The 27,141-nt window shown below is 49.1% G+C and overlaps 1 protein-coding gene across 2 annotated transcripts in view; it reads left to right on the top strand.

Annotated features, from left to right (window-relative positions):
• The window catches only part of tmem132e (transmembrane protein 132E), a 97,918-nt gene extending 70,777 nt beyond the window's left edge, over nt 1-27,141 (top strand). For both annotated transcript variants that reach the window (XM_085936400.1, XM_085936399.1), the window contains 8 exons: nt 194-1,133; nt 13,877-14,017; nt 16,186-16,378; nt 17,601-17,744; nt 21,453-21,658; nt 23,683-23,962; nt 24,053-24,247; nt 24,975-27,141. In XM_085936400.1, coding sequence (XP_085792526.1) covers nt 194-1,133; nt 13,877-14,017; nt 16,186-16,378; nt 17,601-17,744; nt 21,453-21,658; nt 23,683-23,962; nt 24,053-24,247; nt 24,975-26,057 — 3,182 coding nt within the window. In that variant the 3' untranslated portion in view covers nt 26,058-27,141. The remainder of the gene's footprint in view (nt 1-193; nt 1,134-13,876; nt 14,018-16,185; nt 16,379-17,600; nt 17,745-21,452; nt 21,659-23,682; nt 23,963-24,052; nt 24,248-24,974) is intronic.

The raw sequence follows: 27,141 nt of genomic DNA, 5'->3' as shown, positions 1-27,141 counted from the left end.
AAACGCGCTGTTCTGTTTTGCTGAAGCAAAAAAAATGTCAAAGTGACCTGCTGAGTGTTTACTCGTCGAAAAATGGTCATCAAAACCTACAAAGGGGAAAAATGTCCAATGACTAAAGTCATCATAAGGGAGTTTTGTTGTTGTGATTTTCGTTGATGGTTTTCAAATGTTTTTCATTTCTTTTTGCCGGCAGCTCTGGCAGGCAAAGTCACACCGACCAGTTCCGATGCCCTCCTGGGTTCCTCCCCGGCGACGGCCGATCCCTCGCCGCCCGCCATCTACCTGCCGGCCAGCTTCAAGATGTCAAATGTGCAGCTGGCCTTCTTCTTGCGCGAGGTGGCTCGGACGTCAGGAACCGACGGTGGCGGCGGCGGCGGACACCCGCTACAGCGCTCGGAGAGCTTTGTGGTTTTCCAGACGAAGGAGCTCCCGGCGGTCAACATCAGCTTGGGACCCTTTGCCCGTGACCAGACGCTCTCCAAGGAGTTGCTCCAGCCGACCGGCCCGCTGGACATCCCCGGCCAGCTGACGGTCAACTGGAAGGTGCGCGCCTTCATCGTCCAGTCGCGGGTCTTCTCCAACAACCCCGCCGTGCAGGTGTTCTTCTACATCGCCGGCCGCGATTGGGACGACTTCAAAGCGCAGGACAAGCTGCCGTGCGTCCGCCTGCACGCTTTCCGCGACGTGCGGGAGATCAAGACGTCCTGCCGCATGAAAGGCAACCTGGCGCAGTGCCTGGCGCGGCTGGACCTGCCGCCGTCCTGGTTCAACGCCAACGTGGCCCCGCTGGGTCGCCGCAAGGGCTCCGGCGGGGACGGGCTCCTGGACGGCGTGACGGGTGAGAGCCTGCAGGCCGAGCTGTACTACACGCTGCACGAGGCCACAGCGGACGGCGAGTGCGGCGAGGCGGCGGGCCCCCGGGGCGGCCGGGGGGAGCCCCCGTCACGGCACCCCCTCCTCCGCATCGGGAGCATCAGCCTGTATCAGGCTGGCCGGGAGCAGCCGCTGGTGGACAAGCAGCTGGACAAGAACATGTTCCTCAGGCTGCCCGAGAAGCCCCTCAAGCCCGGCGAGACGCTCAGGATCTTCTTGTACTTGATGCCCAACTCCACCGTGGAGCAGTTCAGCCTCAAGTAAGTCACACGAGACAAATGTGAAATCAACGTGTCTCAAATTCAGCCCCATTTGATCTATAGTAAATATAGACGCCCCCCCCGCTCCCAAAAAAAAAAAAAAAGAAACCCCAAGGTCCCACAGCATGGTTTAACAGCACGCACAAGATTGAAACATATTTCAACTCATAAAAACAAGTGTAAATTCAAAGCGTCTGGAAAAAAGTTGCTGCTTAACGGAGAATGTCGCCGGCAGCCAATTAAATCCCACAAGACAGCAGAAATTTTCATTATTTTCCGTACACGTTGACGTTTGACTGCATTGAATCAATATTTATAGCAACGTTAAATGCCGGGAAAGCCCATTTTTAAAAAAATGAGGTTTACATGAAGTCTCGGCAGCGAATCCTCCAAATGAACGGCGACGCCGTCGTGCGTGCGGCTGCGACGAACTCGATGTAAGCTCATCTCATGGGTTATCATCCGTCGCCACGTTGCTTTGTTTTAGCGGCCAGGAGCCTAATGAGCATGTCATCACTTTTTCCTTCTCGTTTTTTCCCCCTCCTTCTTCTCAACCACCCTCATCTTTCCTCATAACGCTGAGTCATGCCGAGAGAGAAGATGAGGAGGAGGCCGGGTTAAAGCGGAGCACGGCCCGCTAATCTTAGCGTTTTGGCGCGCTGCCTGCCAGCACATTAGCATGTTAGCACTTTAGCGCTTATAATAACGTTAGCACGTTAGCGCTAATAAAACCAACAACAACAAAAAACTATATTTGCATATCAAGAAAGAATATCTGTCTAAAATTGCTTTTTGTGCCGTATCGACAATTTTTATTTCAGTTTTCACTTGAGTTCAAACAAATGTTCCAATTATGGCGCAACTATTTGAGAGAACGGATGGTGGAGTTCCTTCATTGGTGTGTTCAAATATTCGCCTGTGTCCTAAGTGGGCGATGATGTAACAGCCCGCCAAGGCTTTGTTTGTTATCGTCGCGTAATCTCTTGTTAAAAGTCGCAGATTTGCTGAATAATTATTAAGCCAGGCTGACTCATTAAGCCTCGGCAGGGAAAAAAAAAAAAAAGCCCGCAGTGTTGTTTCTCCCCGCAGACACGCTCAGCATTAATGGTGATTTATGCTAACAATAAAAAAAAGTAAAGAGGGAAATTTAAGGCCCAAATTAATGAAAATCAACAGCAAGTCTTGTTCGTTTGGGGGTTTTTTTTCGTTAATGGGGGAATGTGCGTCTGTAAACAAAGCGTTCATTGACGTTTTGCAGCGTTGCAGCCCCGATAAGGTGGTAACGAACGCTAGTGCTGCCCGTGTGCAGGCAATTATTTTTTTTTTTCGTCGGCAGTAAGCCACCGATAAGAGCCAAACAGCAGATGTTTTATGTAGAAGTGCATTTTGGATTTGTTTACAAGGCAATGAGATGAAGCAACCTTGTGGCCGCCATCTTTTTCTTAATTAGTTTACATTGGAAGCCAAAGTTCTTCCAAGTGTGGGACGGCAACGTGACAAAAAAGAAAATAATAGCCCAGATGACGCCAAAGCACTATTTGGTCGAAATCAAGCTACCAAAAGGGCCAAATCGGGCCCTGCGCTGACGCTCCATCTGGGTTGTAAGTTCCTGGAGCTCCGGAGGAAGGCCATTAAAGATGCAAGACGGGAAATGTTCAAAGATGCATAAGGATGTCGACTCAGTAGGGGTCGACGGTTCAGTTAACGCAGCGTGACGCCTAACGTTGGGCCACGGTCGTACTCCGCAGTCTCCGCTTTGCTGCACTGCTCCGTTTTTTTTTTCCGCTGCCCTTATTTTCATTTTGTAACTTTTGCGAGCTGGAAATAAGGACAGCAAGACAAGCGGGTTACTTTACTCCCAGTCAAACCAAAACGTTTGTCTATTAGGACGGGACTGTTTTGTACTTTTCCGTCATGGCTGTCGAAGTTGACGGCGGCAGATGGCGGAGGGGGGCATACAAAGTAACGCCAGGTCGTCCGCAATCTGTCACATCATCCAAAACATATTTTCGTGGTTGCGTGAGCCGCCGCCGCCGTCGCGCCGTGTGGCTCCACTTGAGCTTTCGGCTTGGCTCCCAAATTATGTCAGCGCCATCTGTGAGCGGTCTTGATGTGAATATTTTTTTTCTTTTTTTTTGTGTTTTGTTTCATGGCTTTCACTGTCACCGCTTTATGAAATGAAGATCGCAATTATTAGCATCCACGTGCTAACCGACTCGCCTTCCAGTTGAGCGACTTCATATGGAGACTTAATTAAAAGTGTCAAAGGTGTGCATAAGGAGCTTAAGTCTTCTCACGGGTCATTCCAGGCAAAGTCTTTCCCTGACGTTGCTAAGTTGCCACATATCGCTTGTACTCGACAAAAGGGCTTACGAGCTTGACCGTTACTCCTGGAAACCAATTTTGGAGCCAACCTGACACCTCCTCGATGCCTCCCCCCTTCGTCACGTATTAGCACGGCCCGATTCGGTACGAAGGCTTCGCGAGAGTGGGTGACCCACTTGGTTTCAACCATCTCCGCGCTAACAATCACAAGTGCGATTGTGCTTTAGAAAAACCATCCGAGACCGCAGTAATGTCGGCAGCTTGCGTGACTCGCAGGAGACATCGAGCGCCGCGTTCAGCTGATTTTTATCAGCACTCATCTCCAATAAACGAGGACGAGGTCAGGAGAGCCTCTAAAGAGCTTACGATGCTCATTCCGCCGCCGGCGCGCTGGTGCGGGGAATCGATTCATCATGTCTTGAAGGCAAAAATTCTTGTTTTCTCATATTCGGGATGCTCCAGAGCCAGAAAATTTTGTGTCGTTATGTTGGCGGGATCGCGCAATCACGGCTCGAATAAATGCCGTTAAAATAGGCGACAAATATTCACATTGTTCGATATTTAGGATTCCGTAAGGGGTCGTGACTCGATTAATTGAAAGTTAACGATTGGGTCAATCGGATGAAATTGATGAAGTGAGTCGAGAAGAAATGACGGAAAATAATTCAGGCCACACGTAAAATAGAAAGCACGCTGCCAAAAAGTTGTGCCGATCGATTTGACTTGATGAACGACGGCGCAGTGGCGGAATTATTAGTCAATCTCGTCTTGTTTTGTACCCACGCTAATTGCGTTACGCCTTCCAGACAGCTCAAAGGGGGAAAATAATCACTTTTATCGCAGGTAAGTGACGCTAAATTTAGAGATTGTGTTTTTAAGTAGCGTGTCGCTAACTAGCGTCTTTGTGGTGGAAATTCTTTAATTAATAGCACGGCGCTCAATCAATGTCTCCGCATGCTGACAAGCTCCTCGTTTGGTTATTTTCATCCTTTCGAGACGCCACCGCTCTCCTTTGTCGATTTATTGAAGAGAAGACATAATGGAGGAGGCCATATAACTCACTCATTTCACTGGGTGAGATGGTCACGCGACGTTTCTGGGCTCGCTTTTGCAAGGCAGGACTAAAAAAAACAGGAGATGTCAACGTGCGACTCAAACAGCGGCGATTTACGGCCGAATGCGCGGCGTGGGCCCGGGAGCTTCCCGTTCCAATCAGATCATTTCTCACCGTCACCTCGCATGTTATCTCGGATGCCTTCTAGTGTTCAACGGGCAAGATGAGCTCTATTTTCCCTTTTTTTTTTTCTTACCTTTTCAGATTCTTGTTATTGATTTTGGATTTTTTTTTGCCTATCGCGCGAGTAGCTAAGTTTGTTTTTGAATTTTTCTGTATTGGATTTTGTTTATTTTTCATTTGTTTGGGAAATGTGGAAATGCGAATTGCATCGGGTGTCATCTGATTTTTTTTTTTTAAATTTGGGAGACCGCGTTCCCCGGGTGTTAGAAGCGCTTCTACGCGCCGTCCTCATTAGATCATTTCCCACCGTCAAGTCGCGTGTTTATTTTGGACACCTTCAGATGAGATATGCCGTATTTTCCATTCCCTCCTTGCTGCTGTCCCACATTTTATTCCTTTTTTTTTTCTCAACCCCCTGCTGAGAGACATATGTTTTGATGGACGCGGCGGCGTGACGGATTGTTGCTGTCCAGTAGGCTCCATCTTCAAGGCAGGCGGCAGTAGCAGTGCAGTTGGAGAGGTTTCATCTTCTTTTTTTTTTCCTTTTTAATGATGTCCTCTATGCCTTTTCTTTCTTCTTCTTGGAAGCCGTTCCTTCAAATCCAGTACACACGAATCAAAAGACACGCAGGCCCCCGAGAACAGCGTTGCGTCGCCCGGAATGAAGTCCCAAGACGGGGAAAATAATTGGAGGTTACTCGATAACTGTCGTAAAACCAAATCGCCAACTTGAGAAAAGCTATTTAAATTCCCGTGAAGGATTACGTCTTAAACGAATGACGACGTTTGTCTCGTTTGTATTTGAAAACACCAGCTAACGTAATGTCGTAGCTGTAACGCAATTGTAGCGCCATCTGCTTTGCGAGCCACAGCGGTTGTGTAACGTCTACGCCACCCACATAGGGAGGGCGGGGGGGGAGGCTTCTTTCATCTTTGCTTCTTTGTGAATCTCAAGAGAGAAGTGTACTCCCGAGCGGAGGTATCTGCCCGCTGCCTGCGAAGGCGAAGCTTGTTATGTTACACTGATTTCAATTAGGATCATTCCAAGGATATTCCCGCCAAACCTCCCAGCTGGAGTCTGTCACGGACATTTTGTTGACGCCCTCCAACGTGTCAATTCCAGCAGCATTTGATTTCTTTTTTTTTTTTATGCTCGCTGGTTTCCAAAAATGTGGGCCCTTTGATCTGACATTAGCATTTGGCGAGTGCTAATGTCGTTGACACATTTCATTAGCCATTATCGATTTCGTTAATTTTGCTGACCATATTTTGACATTTTATCGAGGATGACCATAGTCCAATATTAGCGCCCCCCCACCCCAAAAATTGAAAAAAAAAACATTGAAAATGCGCAACCTGCCGTCGCCTTGAAAAGCTCCGAGCCTAATTCTATTTGCATCCACCCTTTAATCCCCCGACATCCCGATTGCCGGATCAAAGTGTGTCGTGTGCATTATGGAGACGAATCATTTTCAGGGATAAAATGATCCATATGCAAAACAGCTCTTCCCGAAGAGAGTGTTTACATTTCAGAGTGGCTTTTTGAAGACGCTTACCGACCGCTATGCTAATAGGTGCGACCGCTAATTCACCACAGCGAAGGACGCGCTCGGTTACCCGGGTGACGCCGCGTCTCGCGTTTGTTTCACTGATCCTAATTCACGTTAGCTTATTGAATTTAAATGAAAAGAATACCAACAAAAAATCCCTCCAGGCCAAATTGGGATTTTCTAAATCTCGTGCTACCAAGCAACAAGCACAAGTTTAGCGAGCTGTCTGAGTGCATTTGTTGATGATATTAGCACCTGAAGGAAATTGCTACACGTTTACATGCAGGGGGGGCAATTACTGTTTCTTGTTCAAAGTGCAAATTGAATTCCGACCAAGAAGGTTTGACAGCGGTTAGTTCTCGTACACGCTTTTGGGCCTCGGTCGGATCGCAAGAAAAGGAAAATGACGTACGATTGTAATGGACGGCTAGTTGGAGTTAGCTCGCATAATCTTGCCCCCCCCCCCCCAAAAAAAAAAAATAATCGAGCAGACTCATTAATTCCTAAAGTGGAACAGCAGGTCTGAAACGTTCATATTCAACGTGTGGACATCTGCGCCGTACGCTCTAAAAACAGCCTTAACCTTTTAGCGCGCGAATTCTCAGCGATGCATCATCGCCGTTCACCTTTGCATGCCTTTGCTCTCCAGAGGAAGCCCTCCCATGCGTGAAAACGCCGGCGGCGACGCGGCTGTCCGTCGCCCCGCCGGAAACACCTTAAGTGGCCAGGTGATCGCCGAATGAGTCATTTTCGGGAGGAAGGTGGTTTTTTTTGTGGACGGAAAATATTGCGTGAGAGGTAAATGTCGCGGCGGTAGCTGCGGAAGCTAGTAAAACGTGCGCTGACTTTGACACGGGGTGGCGGGATGTTCTTCCGGCTCGTTGCGCTCGTCGCACTCGTGTTTGCGCGACGTCCGGACTGTGGCTGTCGTCGCTAATCTGCGTACGCTTGGCGCACACGTACAACTCGCTCGCAAAAGCCCTCATATTTCTGTAAATATTTTATTGTATCTTTTCATGGGGCAGCGCTGAAGAAATGACACTTTACTACCATGTAAATTGCAAATTTACCGGCCCTCCAAATAACTCAACACATATCTATTAATGTCTATTAATTGGCAACAAAAGTGATGGAAATGATTCAAAATGGGACTTGGCAGCCATTTTCCCTCTCTGCTGTTATTTCAGTCATGATTTGAGAAATGTTGTTCTTGCATTGTTGTATCAGAATTCGCTGTCATGTCTACTCATTTTGTATCTCCTATATCCCCTGCCACGCCCTCCACCAGAGGGGGAAAAAAAAAAACTCCCCCTCAAGCCGCTAAACAGGTTTGTCGTAATCCACTTAGCTGGCAATGCGACGTGATAGACGGAATAACCCCGCCGCCGGAGGTGGAATGGAAACACACTCCATTGCGCTTGATTGCCGTCGCCGGCTACGAGTAAACACGAGCCAAACGTCCTTGAGCATCGTCTGTGGCCGCTCGCGTCAAGCGCACGTCAAGTGCCGCAATTGGACTCCAAATTTGAGTTTAGCTTCATCGTGCTTTGACGTTCTCTTTCTAGCTCACACGCAGCAAACAAAGTCGAGCCGGCGACTTTCCGCTTCAAGAGCTACGTGCTTTTTGTATGTTTACAAATACTACACTTATTTCACTCGCCCGCAGAGAAAAGTGAAGCGACGATACGTGCGCCTTCGCACGCATTCCACTTTGAATCTATTCGTTTCATTTATTCATGTGCCTGTTTGCACACCGCTCGCATTCCATTAGACCGACAAATATTTTTGTCGGATGGGCAGGACAAGTCCCTGAATGAATTGGGGTCACGCTAAAGGTTAGCAAACAGCTTACCCTGTTACCAAGCTAGCGCCAAGATGCTAAAGTGGCAGTCTTCACTAAAGTCTTAAATTCCCACCAAACATATTGACTCAAATACTGCACATCTGTCACAGAAAGTCTTGAACAAATTGTAGTAATTGCAAAGCCCAGTCCCCCGTGCGCCATTAAAACTACTTAGCTGGCGGCTAGACGCTAACATAGCACTTTTCGTCCTTAACAGATGGACTCACACAAGTTGACAGCCCCCAGCCCCCCCCCCCCCCCCCCCCCCAAAAAAAAAAATCCTAGCAAAACAATTGGTACCATCGGGTTCTGTGATTCCGGGCGCTTTTTTCGAATCCAACGCATAAAAACGCTCCTTTCCGACCGGGCATTTCTGTGACAGGCGACAAGTAGACGCAGTAAAATCGCCATTAGCAGACGAGCGCCATCTGCCCCGATGCCGCCGACGCTGCGAGTACATCAAGAACCTTTTGGCATGCTCCGTTCCGTGCGTGCCGTACATCTGTTGTTCCATTTTCAAGTCTTTTATGAAGATGGCCTCACTTTTCACGGGGGATCGTAGCCAGCATTAATGTTGCACAAGCCAGTTGGTGCGGCCTATAAACAAACAAATCATGTCGCCATCTTTCGTTGGCCATTTCAGCTTGCTGGTTTTTTTTTTTTTTTCCAAACCATTTGGCTCACTTAAAGTTGTTTTAATTGACTACTGAGCCAGCCTCTAAAAGCTAACTTTAGCTTAGTCCACATTTTTCCTCTCAGATTCCGATGAGTGATATTTGCTTTGGAGTGGTGTTATATATATATATTTACTTGAAATTAAATCGTGGTTATTTTGTAAAAGGGCAGCGTGATGAAAAAGTTAGAGAAGATGGAGGAGTCGTATTAATCACTGGAATAATAATAACCCCAAAAAAAAGTACCGCTGAGAAAAACTTAGGTCGGTGGTGTATAATTTATGGTAGTGGGTGGTCAGGGAGCAGAACCAGACTGCCTTCTGATTGTTCCGCCTCTTGAGTCGAGAGGCTCAAGAGAAGAAAAGAGGCAACGAGTAACAGCTATAAAAATAAGAAGAAACAACAGAACAGGGAAGGCAACAACAACAAAAAGTCCTAGCTGGCAAATCGTCAATGTTACTAGCATTAAATCCAAAGACTGGTGTGATAGGAAATGCAAAAGCTTTTTATTTGAAGTTGAAGCTGGGTGTCATCCACATAACAGCGGAATGTGCTGGCAGGATGTAAAAGATAAGGGCCTAGGACTGAGCCTTAGGGTTCATCCAAAAAAAAAAAAGAAACCATTTGAGTGTGATTTAGAGAAAGTGGAATTTTTTTTTTGCCAAAGATCTTTTTGCTTGAAAAACTATGGAAGCGCCTTTTTTGCCTCATGGCTCTTAAAGCAATTCACATCTAGGTCATTCGCCATAAACACTTTTCAGACGCTCGTTTTGAAGCGTCTTGCACAATTTGCATGTGGTTGCCCACAAGCTGCCCGTGTACTGCTTCTTCTTCTTCTTGTTGTTGATGATGATGTCCCTAATTGACTCAAGAGTAACGGCGGGGTTGCCAAGCTCTGAGAGCGAGATTCATTTGTCACGCTTTGCGAGCGCCATCCTTTCGCATTTTCTTAAAATTGCCGTTGGAGCTATTGTGTTTTATTGAAAGCCCCCCCCCTCCCTTTTTTTTTTTTTTGTAAACGTTCCCCCAGTAACATTTAACTACAAGCTTGCCACTTTGGAGGCTTAGCCAATTCTCTCGCCGAGTCATTTACAGTAAGCGGAGTTGGCGGCTCATAAAAGGACGCGGGCACTCGGGCAGGGAATCTAGACGGGGAACTATCCATCGTGGTTCTCTGCACTTATTCACTGGCTGCTGGTGGATATTGTGTCATTTTATCTTTTTTGCATCTTGGGAATTAGATGCTTTCTGCTAAATATGCTGCAAAGATGTCACGGAAGAAGATAGATTTGCATTTTAATGGTGTTTTCTTTTGTTTGCTTTGGGGATGGACTTGAATTTTTCTCAACAGATTTCCGACACGGTTTGACTCGGATCTCGTGTGACGGAGTCGCAAATGAAATTGACATTTGTCAACGCTAGCTGGATGCTGATTATTGACATTTCAAAAGGAGTTGACATCATGCTTTTATGCATGCCCGCCTATCAAAGGCCAAATCCTAATCTGTTCTGAATTTCTTTTTCCATGGAGCAAAATAAAAAAATGAAAATTGTCCTTTCAATTATTTGAGCTCAAGTTCAAGGCCTTTGTCTGTGTGATCATTAACTTTACATGTCAGGCAGCTGTGAAGTATTCCTTTGTGATTTGTAATATTCACTTTTAATATGCGTATGTGCGCACAGCATGACGTCTTACTCCGGAGAGAGCTAGTTTTACTCGGGGGCACTCTAATTTGAAAGAGAAGATCGTCTGGGAAAAGTGGGCGTCCGGCGAGCGGTGTGCATCAGGGATCAATGCCCCGCCCACCCCTCTTTGATTTTCATCCGTTGTCGTTTGATCCCTCTCGTGGCTGTCGAGCATTGCGAAGGAGTTTTCATTGCCTTTCATGAGTGGGTGTACAATTAATCAGCAAAAAATAAAAAAGTGCTAATATCAGCCAACTAAACGAAACCCAGACGATGAATCGGTCAGATCCTAAAATCCATCCAATCCCATTTCCACATTGGTGCACGTTTGTGTGTGCCATGTTCTCTCATCTATCTTTGCAGCTCCTGTCCGTTTCCATGGCGGCCGCTGCCACGGCACGCTTGAACGAGCGTTCCATAAGTAACGCCGAGCGTGAGTCAGTGCGCCAAGCGCTGACCGCTCAACCCGGCGAACATGATTCGAGTCAAGGTTGCAGCGAGGCTTGTTTTCTATCCTCGGTGTCTCACTCACCCCCCAACCCGGTTTTACTTTTCTTCCTTCTGCACGTCTGAGCCCGAGTAGCTTCATCAAATAAATTGGACCACTTCAATGATTGTGGCTCGCCACTCGGAATAATAATTGCCGTCCGAGGGCCATCTTGCCGTACGGTACGCTCGGCTCGGGGGGTTGGTGTTGCTAATCGCCATATCATGCAATTAAAGTCTCCGTGATGCAAGCGGATGACTGCGCCGAATGTGTGGTAATCCCGACCCGGCGCTCTAGTTAATCGGCGCGAGTTTGGCTAAATGCTAGGCTAACTATAGCCAAATCCATGGATTAAGTCAAATTGAATTTATTTCAAGGAGCCACGTGGCAATGCACTTACTAAAATAAGGAGAGGATTTTCTTCTCAGAAATATGACCAAAATGAAGAAAAAAAATTGGTTATACTTGCAGATACCAGTATTTATACACTACATATATAGACTTTTATTATTAGAAAGAAGAAAAAAAAGCTTCTCTGGTATTTGGCCAGACCGCCGTAAACCAAAGGGAACTTTTGTAAGCGCTCGTGTCCCTGATGGATGGCGACGCCAAAGTAAACAAACAAGTAAGATGTCAGCACTTAAATGGCCAAGAAGCACTCTTTGCATTAGCGCAACTTGGCAAAACAACGTCTAAAATTGGAGACTAAAGTCGTCCCATCCCAAGGAAGAAGCTCCATCCATTAGTTCCCTTCACGGGACACTTTGCGCCACCGCCGACACGACAAATTTCATCTCGGCAGGATATGTATAATTCAAACTAAGTGCACGTTCTTATTTGTCTGCCGGCTTTTTTTTTTTTCGGTGCGCGGCGACGTGTCATTTGTTTTACTTTTGAAAAGGGGGGGTCGCTCGGGACCGAGCGCTTTGACAAATAATCGCCGATTGCGTTACTGCGCTGCAGCTCGTTACAGACGATATCGGCAACGGTCCAAATGAAGTTCTAATAGAAAGCAAAAGGCACCGATTTCTTTCATTTTGTTGTCTTTTCAGTTCAGCCAACAACATTCAAACTTTTGTTCTGTTTGGGTCGCAGGCAGCTGTTCTGTCGCGACGTACAGGTTCACGCCTCCTCATCATCATCATCAACCTCTTGAAAAAGCGTCGCGGCTCATCGAAAGCGACCTTTACTAACGACCGCACGTAATTACTCCCTCCCGGTCGTCCAGAAGAGGCGGCGGCTATTTTTAACTGCAATTTCCACAAACGCCCTCCGAGATAATTGGGCAACAATGAGGGAAACATTTCGTCTTTATCCCACAGCTTCGGGGCTCGCCGCCCTCCTCCTCGCTCGGGTCCCCCTCCGCACAGGATGATGTTCTTCCCCTCTGAGAAAATGCTTGTGCCTCACTTAAAAATAAGAAACAAAAAATAGTTCAAGTGCACGCGATAGTCAATTTGTCACCGTCGTGGGATCTGAACCGCAACAGGCGGGATGTCGACCGCGTCGTGAGAAAAATAACCCAAACTACAAATACTTTACACACTACGCGCGCAACGTGGCGAAGCGACCGCTCGTCCAAGTCGACCGTCAAATATGACCGCTATTTGGAGAAATGCACGCAACACGTCTCGAATTTTCATCGCAGGCAAGCCACGATGAGACGAGACGAGACGCCCGCGAGACCGTTGGAGATGACTTCATGGTCTAGCGGCTCGCGTTTCACCCTTCCAGCGAGACGCTATCGGGAAAAAAAGATCCTCGGCTGTCGTGGCGCTGGATCTTTTTACGTTTTGAATGATCGTCACGGTCTGGTCTGGCACAGTTCCCGAGCTTTCCCCCGCCCTACCAACAACTGGCGAACGAGACGACATTTCCCACGCGTCCGCATCACAGCTGCTTAATGTTCGACATCAGTCGGAAGTTCTTCTCGTTAATCAGCGTTAACGCTCTTCGACGGGGAGTCGGGTTCCGTGCGGCGCTCTCGCGGGTGCCGCCGTTTCGCTCTCATTCAGCGAAATCAACGCCGGCCGGCCGACTCGGTGGAAATGTGCCATCTGATTAAAAAAAAAACAGCATTACGAATCCAACATGTAAGGTGATGAATATGCTGCGGCAAGTTACAAAAGGTCACGGATGATAAATGCCGTTGTTCTTCATCCCGGGGGGCGTGTCGCTTCGATAAAGCGTAATTAATAATTCCCGTCTGCTATCTGAATATTTGCGTTGAGTAATCAAGAGGCAAGTGTGTGGCCTTGTTTCGCTTCTCTTCCTTCACTTTGTTTTTGTTTTTTTACAAACTAACATCAAACGCCAGATGATTTGTAAACCTTTTCATATTTCCGTTTCATCTAATTGGCGCGCGTCGTCTCTAATGAGAGGTGCAACAACAAGAAACAATGTTCTAATCGCTGCAACCGGTTTCGTCTTTTAAGTCGGTCAAAAACTACATTCTTTGTCTGGAAAAACTGCGGCAAGCTGCATTATACTGCCCCCAGGTGGCCGAGGCGCGCACATAGACACGGAGTTAACGTTCGCAAACGATCAACTTGTTGGGAAAGTGTGACGAATCCGTGGAAGCCGACACTGTGTATTTCTATTTCCACCATATTATTGAAGTCGTATTTGGTTACCTCCCACGCCTGGAAAGTGTTCGCGCCGCACTTCCTCCATTTAATTGCGCGCGATGGCGTCGGCGACACACTCTGACCCGAGAGCGGTCGCGACTTTTTTTTGCTCTCGTTTATCTCTTCCGCCGCCGTCTTCATTCATCTCACTTATTGATTCATTTGCCGAATTGCGGAGGCTGTGACGGCGAACCGCGGAGGCGGGCGGCCGCGTGGAACAGCGGGCACCGACCTCTGACCCCGCACATAAATCATTTCCTGTAATAAAATTGACTGGTCTTCTCCCCACCCCCCCTTCCTCCCTACCCCGGCAGGGTGAAAGCTAAGAAAGGGGTGAACCTGATCCAGACCAAGTCCAAGAACGCCCAATGGAAGGTGGACTGGGAGGTTCTGTCCGGTGCCAAGCATTCCATCACCACCATTGACGTGAACAAGAACAAAGCAGTCAAGCAAGGGTGAGTTCACATGGCATGCTATCAGAACCAGAATCATTTCGTGGTAATATTTACAACTCACGTGATAAAATCGGTACCTTTCGTTGTTTTTCTTCTCATTCGGCGGGTTGAGTCAACCTGACGTGAGCGCTTGTCGGAAAGCGATAATGATGTCAGCGCCTTTTGTGCGAAAGCTCACCTCATCCATTATTGAGTGGAGCGGGCGAGAAGGTGCCGCTACATCGCCGCTGCGAGCACGCCTGTTTATGTTATTATTTGTTGCGCAACCTCACCGCGTCGACGTGCATGTTCTCGTCAACAATTTATGATGGCAGCCGATGTTCTACACCAAATTTCATTCTCAAGTGGAACTAAAGCGATTGTGATCAAGGAATGAATTGCTTCTATTAAAAAAAATGTCAAAGGCCAGATGCGCTTGCCATTGTCTCAAAATACTTTCTCAGCGTCCGATGCTAGCGATAGCAATTTAACGGTTAGCGTTACTGCTAATAATACTTGAATGCGTCACAACAAATGCTTTTTCTATTTCGTTTTTTTTATGGTATCTTCTTCTAAAGAACATTATATCCTTTGTAGTCACTCCCAAGTTCCTCCCTTTCATGCTTGGGTAGAATTTACAAGTGAAGCTCGAGGTGTTATGGTGAATTACGCCGATACATTAATTGACATCATCCCCCCCCCCCTCCCTCCTGAAAAAAAAGTAAAAATCCCCAGGCAATTCTTTTCATGAGTGCCCTCTTAAATTCCAGTAATGCTTTGCGAGTATGGCAAAAACGAGTTCGATACACTTTGGCCGTTTGTCCCCCGCAAAGGCCGACCAACGCCAGCGACTCGATGACAAAGAGGTTGCGCGCCGGCGTTACATCACTTTATTATTCTATTTTTTGCTCGACGCTTTCTCTTCATCACATCACAGCCGCGCTTCATTTATCTTCCGTGACCCCTATGCTATTTTTTTTTTCTTTCCTGTTTCCGTGGTAGCAGTTCCTCACGGTTGACGCGTGTGGGCCGATACATTATTGATCGTGGTCAATGGCTGTTCAATATTAATAATGGCGGGATGAGGGGGGGGGGGCAGCCAACAAGGTTGTCACTTTTTGGGGGGGGTGCTGAATTATTCAGTGTTTTTTTTTTTTCCTCTTGGGTTAAAAAAAAAAAAGGCTAAAGTTTGGGATGGTTTCAAAATCGCTGTGGCGGCTGTGAAACTTTTTTCAAACTTGGTCTGGCTACAAAAAAGAAAAAAATATTTCAATCGTTGGCAATCGTAAAGACTCCCTGATGACAAACCGGTGTCAGAAGAGCGATGATTGGCTCGTAGTTGTTATAGTGTGCTTCTTCACATTCGTGACACTAATTAGCCACACCACAAGTAAATCTTTCGCCCAAAAGGTCACCCAGTAATCGGGAAGACTTTGTCATCGTGATTGCGGACAAAACAGTTGCGGTGACACGTTTACGGGCAAGGGGGGCGGCGGGACAATCTTTGAGATCCCATCATCGGCGTCAAAATGTCAAGTGTGGTGTCATTACATTAGAGCGAGACAGAAAAACAACTTTTGAGTTTGGACCCGTGGGTCTTATTGCGTCTTCAGCGTGATGCTTGACGTTTTCATTAGAAGACCATCACGCTGAACGAGCGGCCGTGACCGACTCCGCTTAAACGACCAGCTCGGCTGTTATTTGACGCTTTTTTTTTTTTTTTTTTATCCGTCGATGGACAAAAGTCAATTTGAAATCGCTTTGTGGCGTATACAGTCCAAGGGCGATTGGGTAAAAAAAAAAAAAATGCAATCGATCGGTGCGGAGAAAATGGGCGAACCTTGGCAATTATTTGCAAGTGAGAGGCCCCCGACTTAAATTTGCAATCTCCACGAGCCTCCAGATTAAGGCGCGCTGATTGTTTATTGACAAGAGCTGTTTTCATCGGTGCGCAGGGGCGTGGGGGGGGCTCTGATTAATTCCCGGACGTTTGTTACGCCAGACAAAACCGGCCGGCGTGGCCTTAAAAAAAAAAGCCAGTCTCCATTAGCGCTACAAACGTCGCAGTGTCTTTTTAGTTTTAGCAAAGGTGACATTTTGTGACACTGTATTCATGTCATTCAATCAATACGTTCAAATGTGTTTTACAATTGGCGTCATTTTGAACTTTTGGTTTCGTTTTATTTCAGGGAGGTGGCGGACAACGCCGAGGTGATGCAGCTCGACTTCGAGATGGAGAATTTCACCAGCCTGTCGGTGACGCGACGCATCAACTGGAACATCGACTACAAGGGTCAGAGCCCCCCGTCCGAGTCTGAGAAGGTGGTCACTGAGCTCACCGTGGTTCAGCGAGACATCCAGGCCATACTGCCCCTGGCCATGGTCAGTTCAACACACGATGGAGGGAGGGAGGGATGGATGGATGGCAAGAAGGAAGGAAGGAAGGAAGGAAGGAAGGAAGGAAGGAAGGAAGGAAGGAAGGAAGGAAGGAAGGAAGGACGTACGTTGATAATGCAGCAAGCTAGCTCTACAAACATCTGCTGCAAACATACGGCCCTCTTGGCGCGTCCGCCAATCAGTGGACCCCTTGACATCTGTAGCATTAGCATGCGTCTTGTCTCGCCCGCCAAATTTTACACTCCACGCCGCCGTGACTTTTACTCGAGCTGTTGTTTTCCTCTGCTGCGTGCGCGCCTGTTCCTGCCGCGCTGCTTTTGTTGTATTGCTGCCTCATTAGCTGCAGGTCGGCAAGCTGTTTGGTGCTTAGGTAGATTGGGATTTCGCGAGCTATGTTTAGCTAGCTATATAGGTTGACAAGGAACTCGTGTAGGAAGTTTGAGGTAATGTTGCATCCCTCCATCAATCTTAATTGTCTTTCTCAGCATTCTGATCCATTTCTCCATAATAGTCCCCCCTGTTTGTTGTTGTTGTCCATATCGAAATCACTTTCTGCCCTTTCTGTGCATAAATCCACTTTTATGATATCGTGCAACCGGAGTTGCAAAGCGCGAGATGGCGGCTGTCATCTTTTTATTTGTCTTTTTATCATCCCGTCTGCGTTTACCTCGTTTGCATTTTTTCCTCGCTAATGAGTTCTCACGGAGATGTCACCTCTTTTCAAACCCCCCCCCCCCCCCCCCAAACTTGCCAATTACATAACAAGCGCACCTTACTTCAAGGAATGTTGTGGAAGCGCGACACCACAGCAGAGAGGCCGGGCGAGCTTATCGACTGGTCGCACGCGGGAGAGCGCTGCGGCGTGACCTTATCCATCGATCGGTCACCGCGCGCCTGCTCGATTAACATAAGAACGTGTTGACAAAGCGTTTGTTTATTACTTTCCTTCCTGCTTTGTTTGGTCACAAGGACGACTCGGAGTCTTAATGGACTCCACTTGCTGGTTCCTCAAGGAGTTCGCCGTTCCCGTGCTACTAACACGCACTAACTCTCCTCTATTTGTACTACCTGAATAACCTTTTCTATTTTTAAAAACATTTATTTATTATTTATGATGAAATATAGTTGATGATGGACTCCATTAAAAGCTGCCAGTTGCTTTTATGAACAACCCCACCCACCTGTCCGCTTCCCCCCCCCCCCCCAGGACACGGAGATCATCAACACAGCCGTCCTGACCGGCCGCACCGTGGCCGTCCCCGTCAAGATGGTGTCCATCGAGATGAACGGCGCCGTCACCGACATCTCCGCCTTCGTGCAGTGCAAGTCGGCCAACGAAGACATCGTCAAGGTAGCGTCAACGCAAAGCGCCTTCCCTCATTAACATTGCGCCAATTCCTTTTTAGAATATGTACTTGAGTTGCATTTTTTTTCTCAAAAACGGACCCCCAAGCATGAGCTACCGGACCACGGCGGGTCTGGGAACCCCAGGTTGAGAGTCATAGCCGTAAAACCCATCTCCCGTTCGGCCGGGGAAGTCAATTTGGGTGAGTTAATCGGGTTAGGCGGCGTCTGCGGCGCAGGAGCGTAAAACCCCCCCAGGCGCGGACCCCTCTCAGCATGTCCTCCTGATTTGATTCCTCAAATAAAATCAATAGTTCATAAAAGGCGGCGGATACATCAATGCGGCAACAGCAGTAAAAAGCGCCCCGATGTGCTCATCCGCCGCCCCGTCTCGTGTACTCCGGCCCTCACGTTGTTAACTTTAGTGCCGTGACTGCAGGCGAAACGGGGAAGGGGGGGAGTAAATAAAAGCGTTTCCGCAGGATGCCGAGAATTGCGACACCGCCGTGTTCTCGTAGCGCTTAGCCAGTGTTCCCTTTCGGCAAATCGATTGTCGAGGAGTCTCGTGATTCGGTCGGGACTAGTTTGACATCGGAGAACGGTACTCTCGATCGATCGGGAATCAAGTACATACGTTTTTTAAAAATGCAGTCAAAACAATTCCAAATCAATAAGTAGTCATTGGAGGGAAAAAAAATAATCGAAGAATATTCACTCAGAAATGCTTTTAAGGTCTTGAAATCACCTTGGCACAATATTTGCCCATTGACGTGAAATTTGGCGTCATAATAGGCCCCACAAAAAAAAATAGTCTGAATGATCCATGTTGAAATCTCAACCGAAACGCGTCTGAGTCGTCATTTTGGCCGAAATGATAACCGCGACCCGAGACAGACGCTCAATACGAAATTTTGAAGCTTTTTTTTTTGTTTTTTTGCTTTTTGCCTACGCCGTCTAATAGTTTGATGAAAAACGAGGTGCGAGGACCATTTTTAATTTTGAAGCCACGTCTTGAGCTCCACTGAGATCATCATAAATAGCTTCCGTCACCCCCCCCCCTCCCCTTCCAACGCTAAATTATTAATTGAAATGGATCTGGAGGGGCTTTGGGGCTGCCGTCTTGGATTCATCTAGTGGTTGGGAGGTAATCAGAGGATTTAATCTTCCGCAAATGGAGTTCCGGCCGGCCGGCTTGTACTTCTCTGAGGTGCAGGGGATACATCATAACCAGGGAGGGGAGGGGGGGAGGCAATGTTGCGGGGCAATATATCGTCCTCCATGTAGACGCGCCGGCAAATCTCACTTCTCATCGGGTTAATGCAATTTTGCAGGGAGTTGACCTTCGGCAGGCAGGCGTTTCGCCTTAGTTCGCCGTCTGCTGATGAGTATCTGGACCACCACAAGAAAGATGCGACGTAATTCACGCCAACCGTCGCGCGGAGCCTGATGAACGAGTCGCCGGCCGTTTTCCGCCGATAAATTCGGCCCGCTAATTGCGAGTCGAAAGCTGTTAGCGACTGCGGCGGGTGTTCCGTTCGCTGGGGTGGCTTTGCGCCCCCCCCCCTTCTTCGCCACCCACCGCGGTGTCGCTAATGCGCTGTGGCATCCGCCGCGGTGCCAGCAGATTGCTCGGGCGGGGGTCGCGTCACATTGTGTCGTATTTAACGCCGGATGAAAAAGTGCCGGGTTAATAAGGGCGACACCACCCAAGGGCCTTTTTCACACGCATCTCTTCCATTACGTTAACAGCTGGAGGAAGAAGCGTCCGTCCGTCCGTCCTTCAAACCGGCGTCGCTTTATTGCCGTCAAATCTACACGGCAAGATCAACCTTCGTGAGACTTTTTCCTGGCGCTACTTGGCAACGGGCTTCGGGGACTGACCCTAAGATGGCCGCTTCAAGCTAAAATGGCCGATGGTTTGCGAGATAGCTTCTTGAGACTTTTTGGTGAATCTGCTCAGGATAAACGTGCAACTGGATTCAGGAGCAGATTTTTTTTCTTTTCTATCTTATAAAATATACAAGTTTGTCCTTGGAGATTCTGTGCCACATCTACCAACGTCAACAAATGACGTAGCCCTCTGCTACTTTCACACCTTTTGGGACAAACTCCAACGCTAACGGCCGCTCTCTTTTGTGACTGAATGGGAACAAAGCCCCCACGGCAGTTTCCCGACATTTTCTCCTATTTTTTTGTGGCTATCAGATCATCATCAGCCTCATTAATCCAAGTAACAACAGGCTAATATACGTGTGTGGTGGGGATGGGGGGCTTTTAGGCTAGCGCCGCTAAATTAGCTTGCATCCGTTTAATACGCATCCATCACGGCGGCGAAAGCTCCTTAGCGGCGACACGCTGCCTGCTAATGCTGAGCCATGTGTCAGCTTTCATTCCATTTAACATGGCGTTGCCAGGGAGGGGAAGGGGAGAAAAAAAAAAGTCTGGGGAGAAAAAAAAAAAAAAAGGAAGCTAACCCTCACCGCCTCACGTCTGGCAATTAATCAGAGATGTCGAAATATGAGGAGAGATGATGGCGCTGCCTCGTAGCCACATATCACTGGCTTTTGTGACACGGCCATGCAAATGGAAGGAGATTACGTGCGTGATCCACTTGAGCGATAGGAAGTAATTAAAGCGCCGCGGCATCTGGCCGACGCAAACGGCTGTCCTGAGCGAACCTTGGCTTCAACAATGGAGAACCATCATCACCTGGATGTTTCGTTTCTGTCTCTGAAATTTGGCCCACACAGAGCTTTGAGACGTTTCTTTTGTTCAACTCCCTTTTGTTAGCATAATTGCCTTTTTTTTTTTTTTTTTTTTAAGCAATTGCTCTGTTATGGTATTTTATTTCCAAGTATACAATTTCATGTCAAAATATGAATGGTATATTTTTTTGTCTCAGGGTGACTTCAAGTAGTTAGTTTGTTGTTTTTTTTTTGGTTTTTTTGTGCGGCGTGACGGGATGCCACCTTGCCTTATCTCTGCCGCCTTCACGTGGCGTCAGTGAGTCACGGCGCCCGAGGGGACCTGTGGGGGACGGAGGCCGAGGGGGGGGGGGGGGGATTGGCGTGGCGTGCCTCGGCCTTATCTTCTATCATTTGCAGTAACCCAACGGGAACAAAGGATAGAAGAAGCCACCGCTATTTTTAGCATCACGCTGGCCAGGATGTTTGTTTTTTTTACTCAAGCAAAGGCGCATAAACGGCGAGCCGACCCGCCGCTTATTGTTTTAGCAACTTTCTGTCCTTTGCACAAAATAATCGTCCATCCCGGAGGTTCCCGGCCCTCCGCGCCGCGCCGCATTCGATCGATGACCCCGAAACGACTGTAACCGCTGATAGTTATTGAACTGTCAAGCGCACGAAATTAGCGGCGGCTCGCTTAGCCAAGCAAGAACACTCAATATCGCGCGGCTCACTCGCTTGTGTCATTAATGGATCGTGAAAAATGATGGATGATGTCGCCGAGACCCCTCCGAGGCAACGCAACACCTGTTCTCGTCTCATCTGCATATCGCACATCTTCCTTTTGATGGAGAACTTGGCGGGAAACAGCTAGAAGCCTTTTTTTTTTTTGTTCACGATAGTTGACTTTTTGGAGTGTTGGCTAATTTCCGCCCCTTGTCCTATATTCCAAGACTCAGCCTTGGAAAAACAAATAAATCAGTGACGTATATCATCGCCTTCCCTTGACCTTTGACCCCGCTGTGTTGCAGGTCTCCATGAATTGCGACTACGTGTTTGTCAACGGCAAGGAGACGCGAGGCTCCATGAACGCCAGGGTCATCTTCAGCTACGAGCACCTGAGCGCGCCGTTGGAGCTCACCATCTGGGTGCCCAAGCTGCCTCTGCGGGTGGAACTGTCCGACAGCAACCTGAGCTTCATCAAGGGATGGCGGGTCCCCATTCTGCCCGACCGCAGGTGAGCCGCCATCCGCGCCGACACAGAAAATCAACTATTTAAAAGGATTTAAACAAAAAAAATCTCATTGTACTTACTTTTTGTAGTGTAGCACCAACTACTGGCAAGGAGGACTTTTTTCTTTTTTTTCTTGGGTATCGGCAGCCTTTGCGAGTATCCGATACCTTAAAAAAAAGCAGCTAGCGTTCTTGGTATCGATACTCGCCCGTTCCAAACAAAACGTATCACGTCAGCGATGAATTAGCTTTACTTAGTTAGTGTTCCCGTGACAAAATGAAAAGTGACGCTGGTGGTTTTGGGTCACCATGTGAACATTAGCAGCCGTCTTACAATACAAGAACCTTTCAAGGGCTTTTTGACGTCGCGAGAGTTTTTCTCCGCTGCACTCATTATCCAGCGAGCATTGAACCTGTTTGTCAAAAATACTCCAACGTGAAAAGCACGAGTCTGGCACTTGTTTTGTTCCATTAAGACGGAACACGGCGCCGAGCCGTGGGCTCACCAAACGAGGCTCTCAGGTACAATTTGATCTGCTTTGTCACGTTGACGTCGGAGCCCTCCCGACGCATTTAGCCGGCGAGGCCAAGACGGAGACTTCATTAGCGCCGCGAGGATGTGTACCGAGGCTTCGTAGAATAAACAAGTGCTTTCCGCATTTTGGCGAAGGAGGATGATGCTCAAAAACAATCGTAGCGTTGGAGGATTGTGCGTTTTCTCTCCGTGACGACGTTATTTAGCGCTGTTACAATTTGGGTTCTTTTTTTTTTTTTCAAACAGCAATATAAGATAATTAGCCGCGTACCTTCTGATTGTGATCTTGTGAAGTGTCGTTCAAAGCGCGAGAGGTTCCGCTGTCATTTGAACAATGACACCTCAGACGGCAACGACAAAATCAACGGCGGCCCACGGGAGATTAAGGGCGTCCCTCTGATGACTAACGGGCCGGCGCAGTGTGCGACTCGTGCGTGCCGCTTGGTCGAGGCTATGTTTAATGGCGCGACGGCGTTCGGCTGCCGAGTTCATCACCAGCCAGCCAAAGCGTTCCCGCGCGCGGAATACAAACGACGCCTCAAAGGCCCTCGAAGGCGACGCAGGGACCGCCGGCGCCGCTTCAAATGACCCTGAGTGCCTGCAAAATATATTGCATAAGCGCAGTGGTCCCTCACTCACTTCCTCGCTCGCTCGCTCGCTCACCGGCTCCCATAGGGACAACAACAATGTGGTCTCCTGGGCCGCAGTGTCTCTTTGTTACAGACGGCGGCCGCCTTAATCGGATGAGACGGTATTCATCTGGCCCGGGCAGCAACAGAATCAACCTTTTTCAAGTTCAAGCGAAACCGGAGAGCAGGAGACGCGGCAGCAATGACTGCACGTGTGTCCGGGAAACTCTCTTACCTGGCGAGCCGTGTCCCGACGGGCTCCGGATGCTAAACAAAACCAGACGGGCCAGCAAGTCGTCGTAGTCATAGAAATCAAATCAAATAAAAATTGCCATCATAAATGGCTACTAAAAACAGTCATGACATCAAGAATAGATACAATAAAAAAAAAAGTCACTGATGACATCATCAATGTAAGTCATTGGTAGAAATCACTGGCGTCATCAAACTCACTGACGTCATGGGTGCTCCGATTGGGTGATTTTGCAACGAGCGCCACCAACTTCAAAGTGGGCAGCCGCCGCCAAATGCTGAGCCGGTCGCCATCTGTTCTTAAGGGCCTGCGCTGCGTTCGCAATTTGTCATCGCAACGCTGATGAGACGCTCGGCACTCTTCCACCGTCGCATTATCCCGTCTTGATGTCTGAAGGGGGGTGGGGGGCACTAAAGGATAAGCAGCTGCTTTTTGGACGCAAAGCGAGCTTTCGCGTGCCAGGTGCTTTCCCGGCTGAGGTCAATCTGCTCCACGCGATCACACGAGTTGTTGCCCATTTCATGCCAAACTCTTGCTTTGAATTAATTCCATCAACACGTCGCAAGTCTTGCGAGCCCTAAACCGACGAGGCCCTCGTGATTTTTGTCCAGGAGCACCAGGGACAGCGACGTGGACGAGGACGAGGACGATCGTCGCGTGAGCCGAGGCTGCACGCTGCAGTACCAGCGGGCGCTGGTCAAGGTCCTGACGCAGTTCCACACCACGTCCAGCGAGGGCACCGACCAGGTCATCACCATGCTGGGGCCCGACTGGCAACTGGACGTCACCGACCTGGTCCAGGATTCGCTCAAGGTGGCCGACCCCCGCGTGGCCGAGCTGGTGGACAGGACCATCCTCGTCGGCCTGGAGCTGGGATCCACCGTCTTGAAGGTCTCTTCGGATCAAATGAAGAATGGATGAGTTTGTACAAATGTTTTTTTGCTTAGTTATCTCGTAACCCGTCGATCGTCTCCCCCCCAGGTGGACTCCCCTCTGGCGGTGGACGCGGCGCTGGGCCAGGCTAGCTTCTCCGTCACGGACGACAAAGTCTCCATCAGCCAGCTGCGCGTCCACGCCGTTTCGGGCCTGAGCCTGGCGCTACGGCCCAGCCCCGGCAACAGCCACACCTTGGTCGCCAAGGCCGTCGGCCTCCAGACGCTCGGCGCACCCAAACAGGTTGGAATGGATTCACTCTCTTCGCTATCCAGTCAATTTGCAACACACAATGAATTGAATAACAGTGAAATTTGACAAATTGAAGTCATTGGCAGCCGTCCATCACCTCGGGCGGCGTGTTGTGCGGCGGGCATTAAATTGCCATTTTTTGTGCTTTCTGCTTCCCAGCCACCTTGAAATGTAATTATTGTAATGTATTGTTCCAAGTGCTCTCCGAGGCCGCTCGGGGGAGCGGGCGATAAAAGTCAGTCGGGGGGGGCGAGGGAGGGGTCCTCTCAAAGGATTCCTATTTCAAGCCTTTTGATTTGCGGAGGAACTATCCCGACGTCCTCCATCATCACGCTTGAAGTGATGCAAGAGACGCACGCCAAGGCCCCCTCGCAAGTTGGAGAGGTCGCTCACCATACGACTGAAACCATTGCGCAACGTTTCGACACAGTCGTGTTTTTAGCCTTTGTGGTCCCGGTTCGCCTTATCGTGCATCTCATAAAAATCTATCTGTCGCGTGAGCGAGTCTCGGTCACCGTGGCAACAGACTATCTTTGTGAGATGAAAACGTGTTCCGAGTTTGAAACGTCTCATCCCGGAGTAAAGCGGCAGGTGAAAAGCTCACAATGACTCAAGGAAGCACATTCGAGTCACGTTCGTCTCGGTGCTGCCGGGCTAACACGTACAGCAATATGATATGGATTTGAACTTTTCATTCCATTTTTTTTCTACATTGCAGGAGGCCAGCTTGTCCGTGTGGATGCTCTTCAGCGACAACACGGCCGCCTCGCTGACCTACTTTGATCCCAAGGACTACAACTTCAACGCCTCCACGCTGGACGACAAGGTGGTGTCGGTGTCGCAGGAGCCGCAGCAACGTTGGCCCGTGGTGGTGGCGGAGGGCGAGGGCGCCGGCGAGCTGGTGCGCGTGGAGATGACCATCGGCGAGACCTGCCAGAAAACCAAGCGCAAGAGCGTGATCGCCTCGGCCGCCGTCTACGTCAGAGTCCGCTTCGGACCCGAGGAGGACGACTCGGACGAGGAGGCCGAGGCCGAGACGCCTCCCGGCACCGGCCGTCCGCCGGCCCGTCCCGACTCGGCCGGGAGAATCTACGAGACGTCCGACGAGCAGCCGGCCAGCGTTCCCATCGACTACACCAATTTGCCCACCACGGGCATCCGGGAGCAGCCCACGGAAACGGACGAGGAAGAGGAGGAGGAGGAAGAGGAGGACGAGGACGACTTTGTGCACTCCCCCCGCAACATGACGGACCTGGAGATCGGCATGTACGCCCTCCTGGGGGTCTTCTGCCTGGCCATCCTGGTCTTTCTCATCAACTGCATCGTTTTTGTGCTCAAGTACCGGCACAAGCGCATCCCGCCCGAGGGCCAGGTCAACATGGACCACTCGCACCACTGGGTTTTCCTGGGCAACGGCCAGCCCCTGCGGGCCCAGTGCGACCTGTCCCCCCAACGGGCCGACAGCCCCCCCAACCCGCTGGAGGGCGTCCAGACCTGCTGCCACGGGGACCACCACAGCAGCGGCAGCTCGCAGACCAGCGTGCAGAGCCAGGTGCACGGCCGCGGCGACGGCAGCTCGGGCGGCTCGGCCAAGGAGAGCGGCGAGGAGGCCAGCTCGCCCACCTCCAAGCGCAAGCGGGTCAAGTTCACCACCTTCACCACGCTGCCCAGCGAGGACCTGCCCTATAATTCCGTCCCCGTGGCCGACGAGGAGGACATCCAGTGGGTGTGTCAGGACATGGGCTTCCAAGACCCCGAGGAACTGCACGACTACATGCGCAGAATAAAAGAAATCGCCTGAGGAATCAGTCGGCTGGGGTGCTCCTTTTTATCACAGACTCGGGAGGAAAGAAAAGGCCTAGTGTCGTTTCAGTTAGTTTGTTCCGTTCAGTTTGCACACTGCAGTAATCTTATCACACTAAACAAAGAAGAAGAAAAAAAAAAAAGAGAGACCTTAAAGGAAGCCAAAGACTCGATGACCCGACAAGAGGCGGCGGCGGCGGTGGGCAACAAAGAGGCCTTTGATAAACCCTGAAAACTGTCAAAGACTCTCAAAAAAAAGCTTTTTTGTTTGTTTTGGGGTTCCGGTTGTTTTTTTTTTTTTTGCCAAAGTAGGTACTTTTTCTTCATTGTCGGTGTCACTTATCATTCGCTTCCATTTTTCTACGTGTCACGGCCAGTCCCCCTCCCCCTCCTGAGTCCAATGCCTTACAACCGCCGGCCGCCATCACTGGCGACTCGAAGCGTCCGCTCTGTAGCAAGCTGCTTTGCGTGGGCAGTCACTACCTTTTTTTTCTGATCATGTGACCCGCTTTGCCCGTAATCCCGCTGTCAGAAGACGCTGCTTCTGTTCTTTCCAATCTGGCTGCTCAAATTTGTTTGGGGCCACGGCGTCACATGTCATCGGAGAAACATGTCATCGAGTCAAAAGACAAATCTGAAAAAATGAGCAAATCTATTTTACATATAGTCTGAGTTGAACGCCATCTGTGTAATGATTCCATCGGGGTTACACGCTATCTGATCAACTTGAGGGTCACGTCATCTGCGTCCGTGTTACACGGAACAAAATGTCAATATTTGTACGCTCCCAATATAATCCCGCCCGACTCAAGTAATCACGCGCATGCCATGACGTCACGCCAGGCCCCGACATCGCCACTTTTTTTGCCAGAAGAATTTGTGACCATTTCGTTACCTGTTACAGAGCACAACATCAGGAACTTTGCATCATCCAAGATTTTTTTTTTTATTGACTTTTATTTATCATCTTGGTGCCACATGTGTTGTTCAGTGAGTAATATGTGTGTGTGCGCGCGTGTGTGTGTGTGTAATTAATCTCATGCAGCTCGAGACAAGATGGCTGTGTGTGTGTAGCAGTGAGT

This window comes from Syngnathus leptorhynchus, chromosome 17 (assembly GCF_054491065.1).
Source record: "Syngnathus leptorhynchus isolate UIUO chromosome 17, UIUO_Slep, whole genome shotgun sequence".
In the NCBI taxonomy this organism is placed as follows: Eukaryota; Metazoa; Chordata; class Actinopteri; order Syngnathiformes; family Syngnathidae; genus Syngnathus; species Syngnathus leptorhynchus.
The sequence above is the reverse complement of the archived record's forward strand: the minus strand, read 5'-3'. Positions and strand labels throughout refer to the sequence as shown.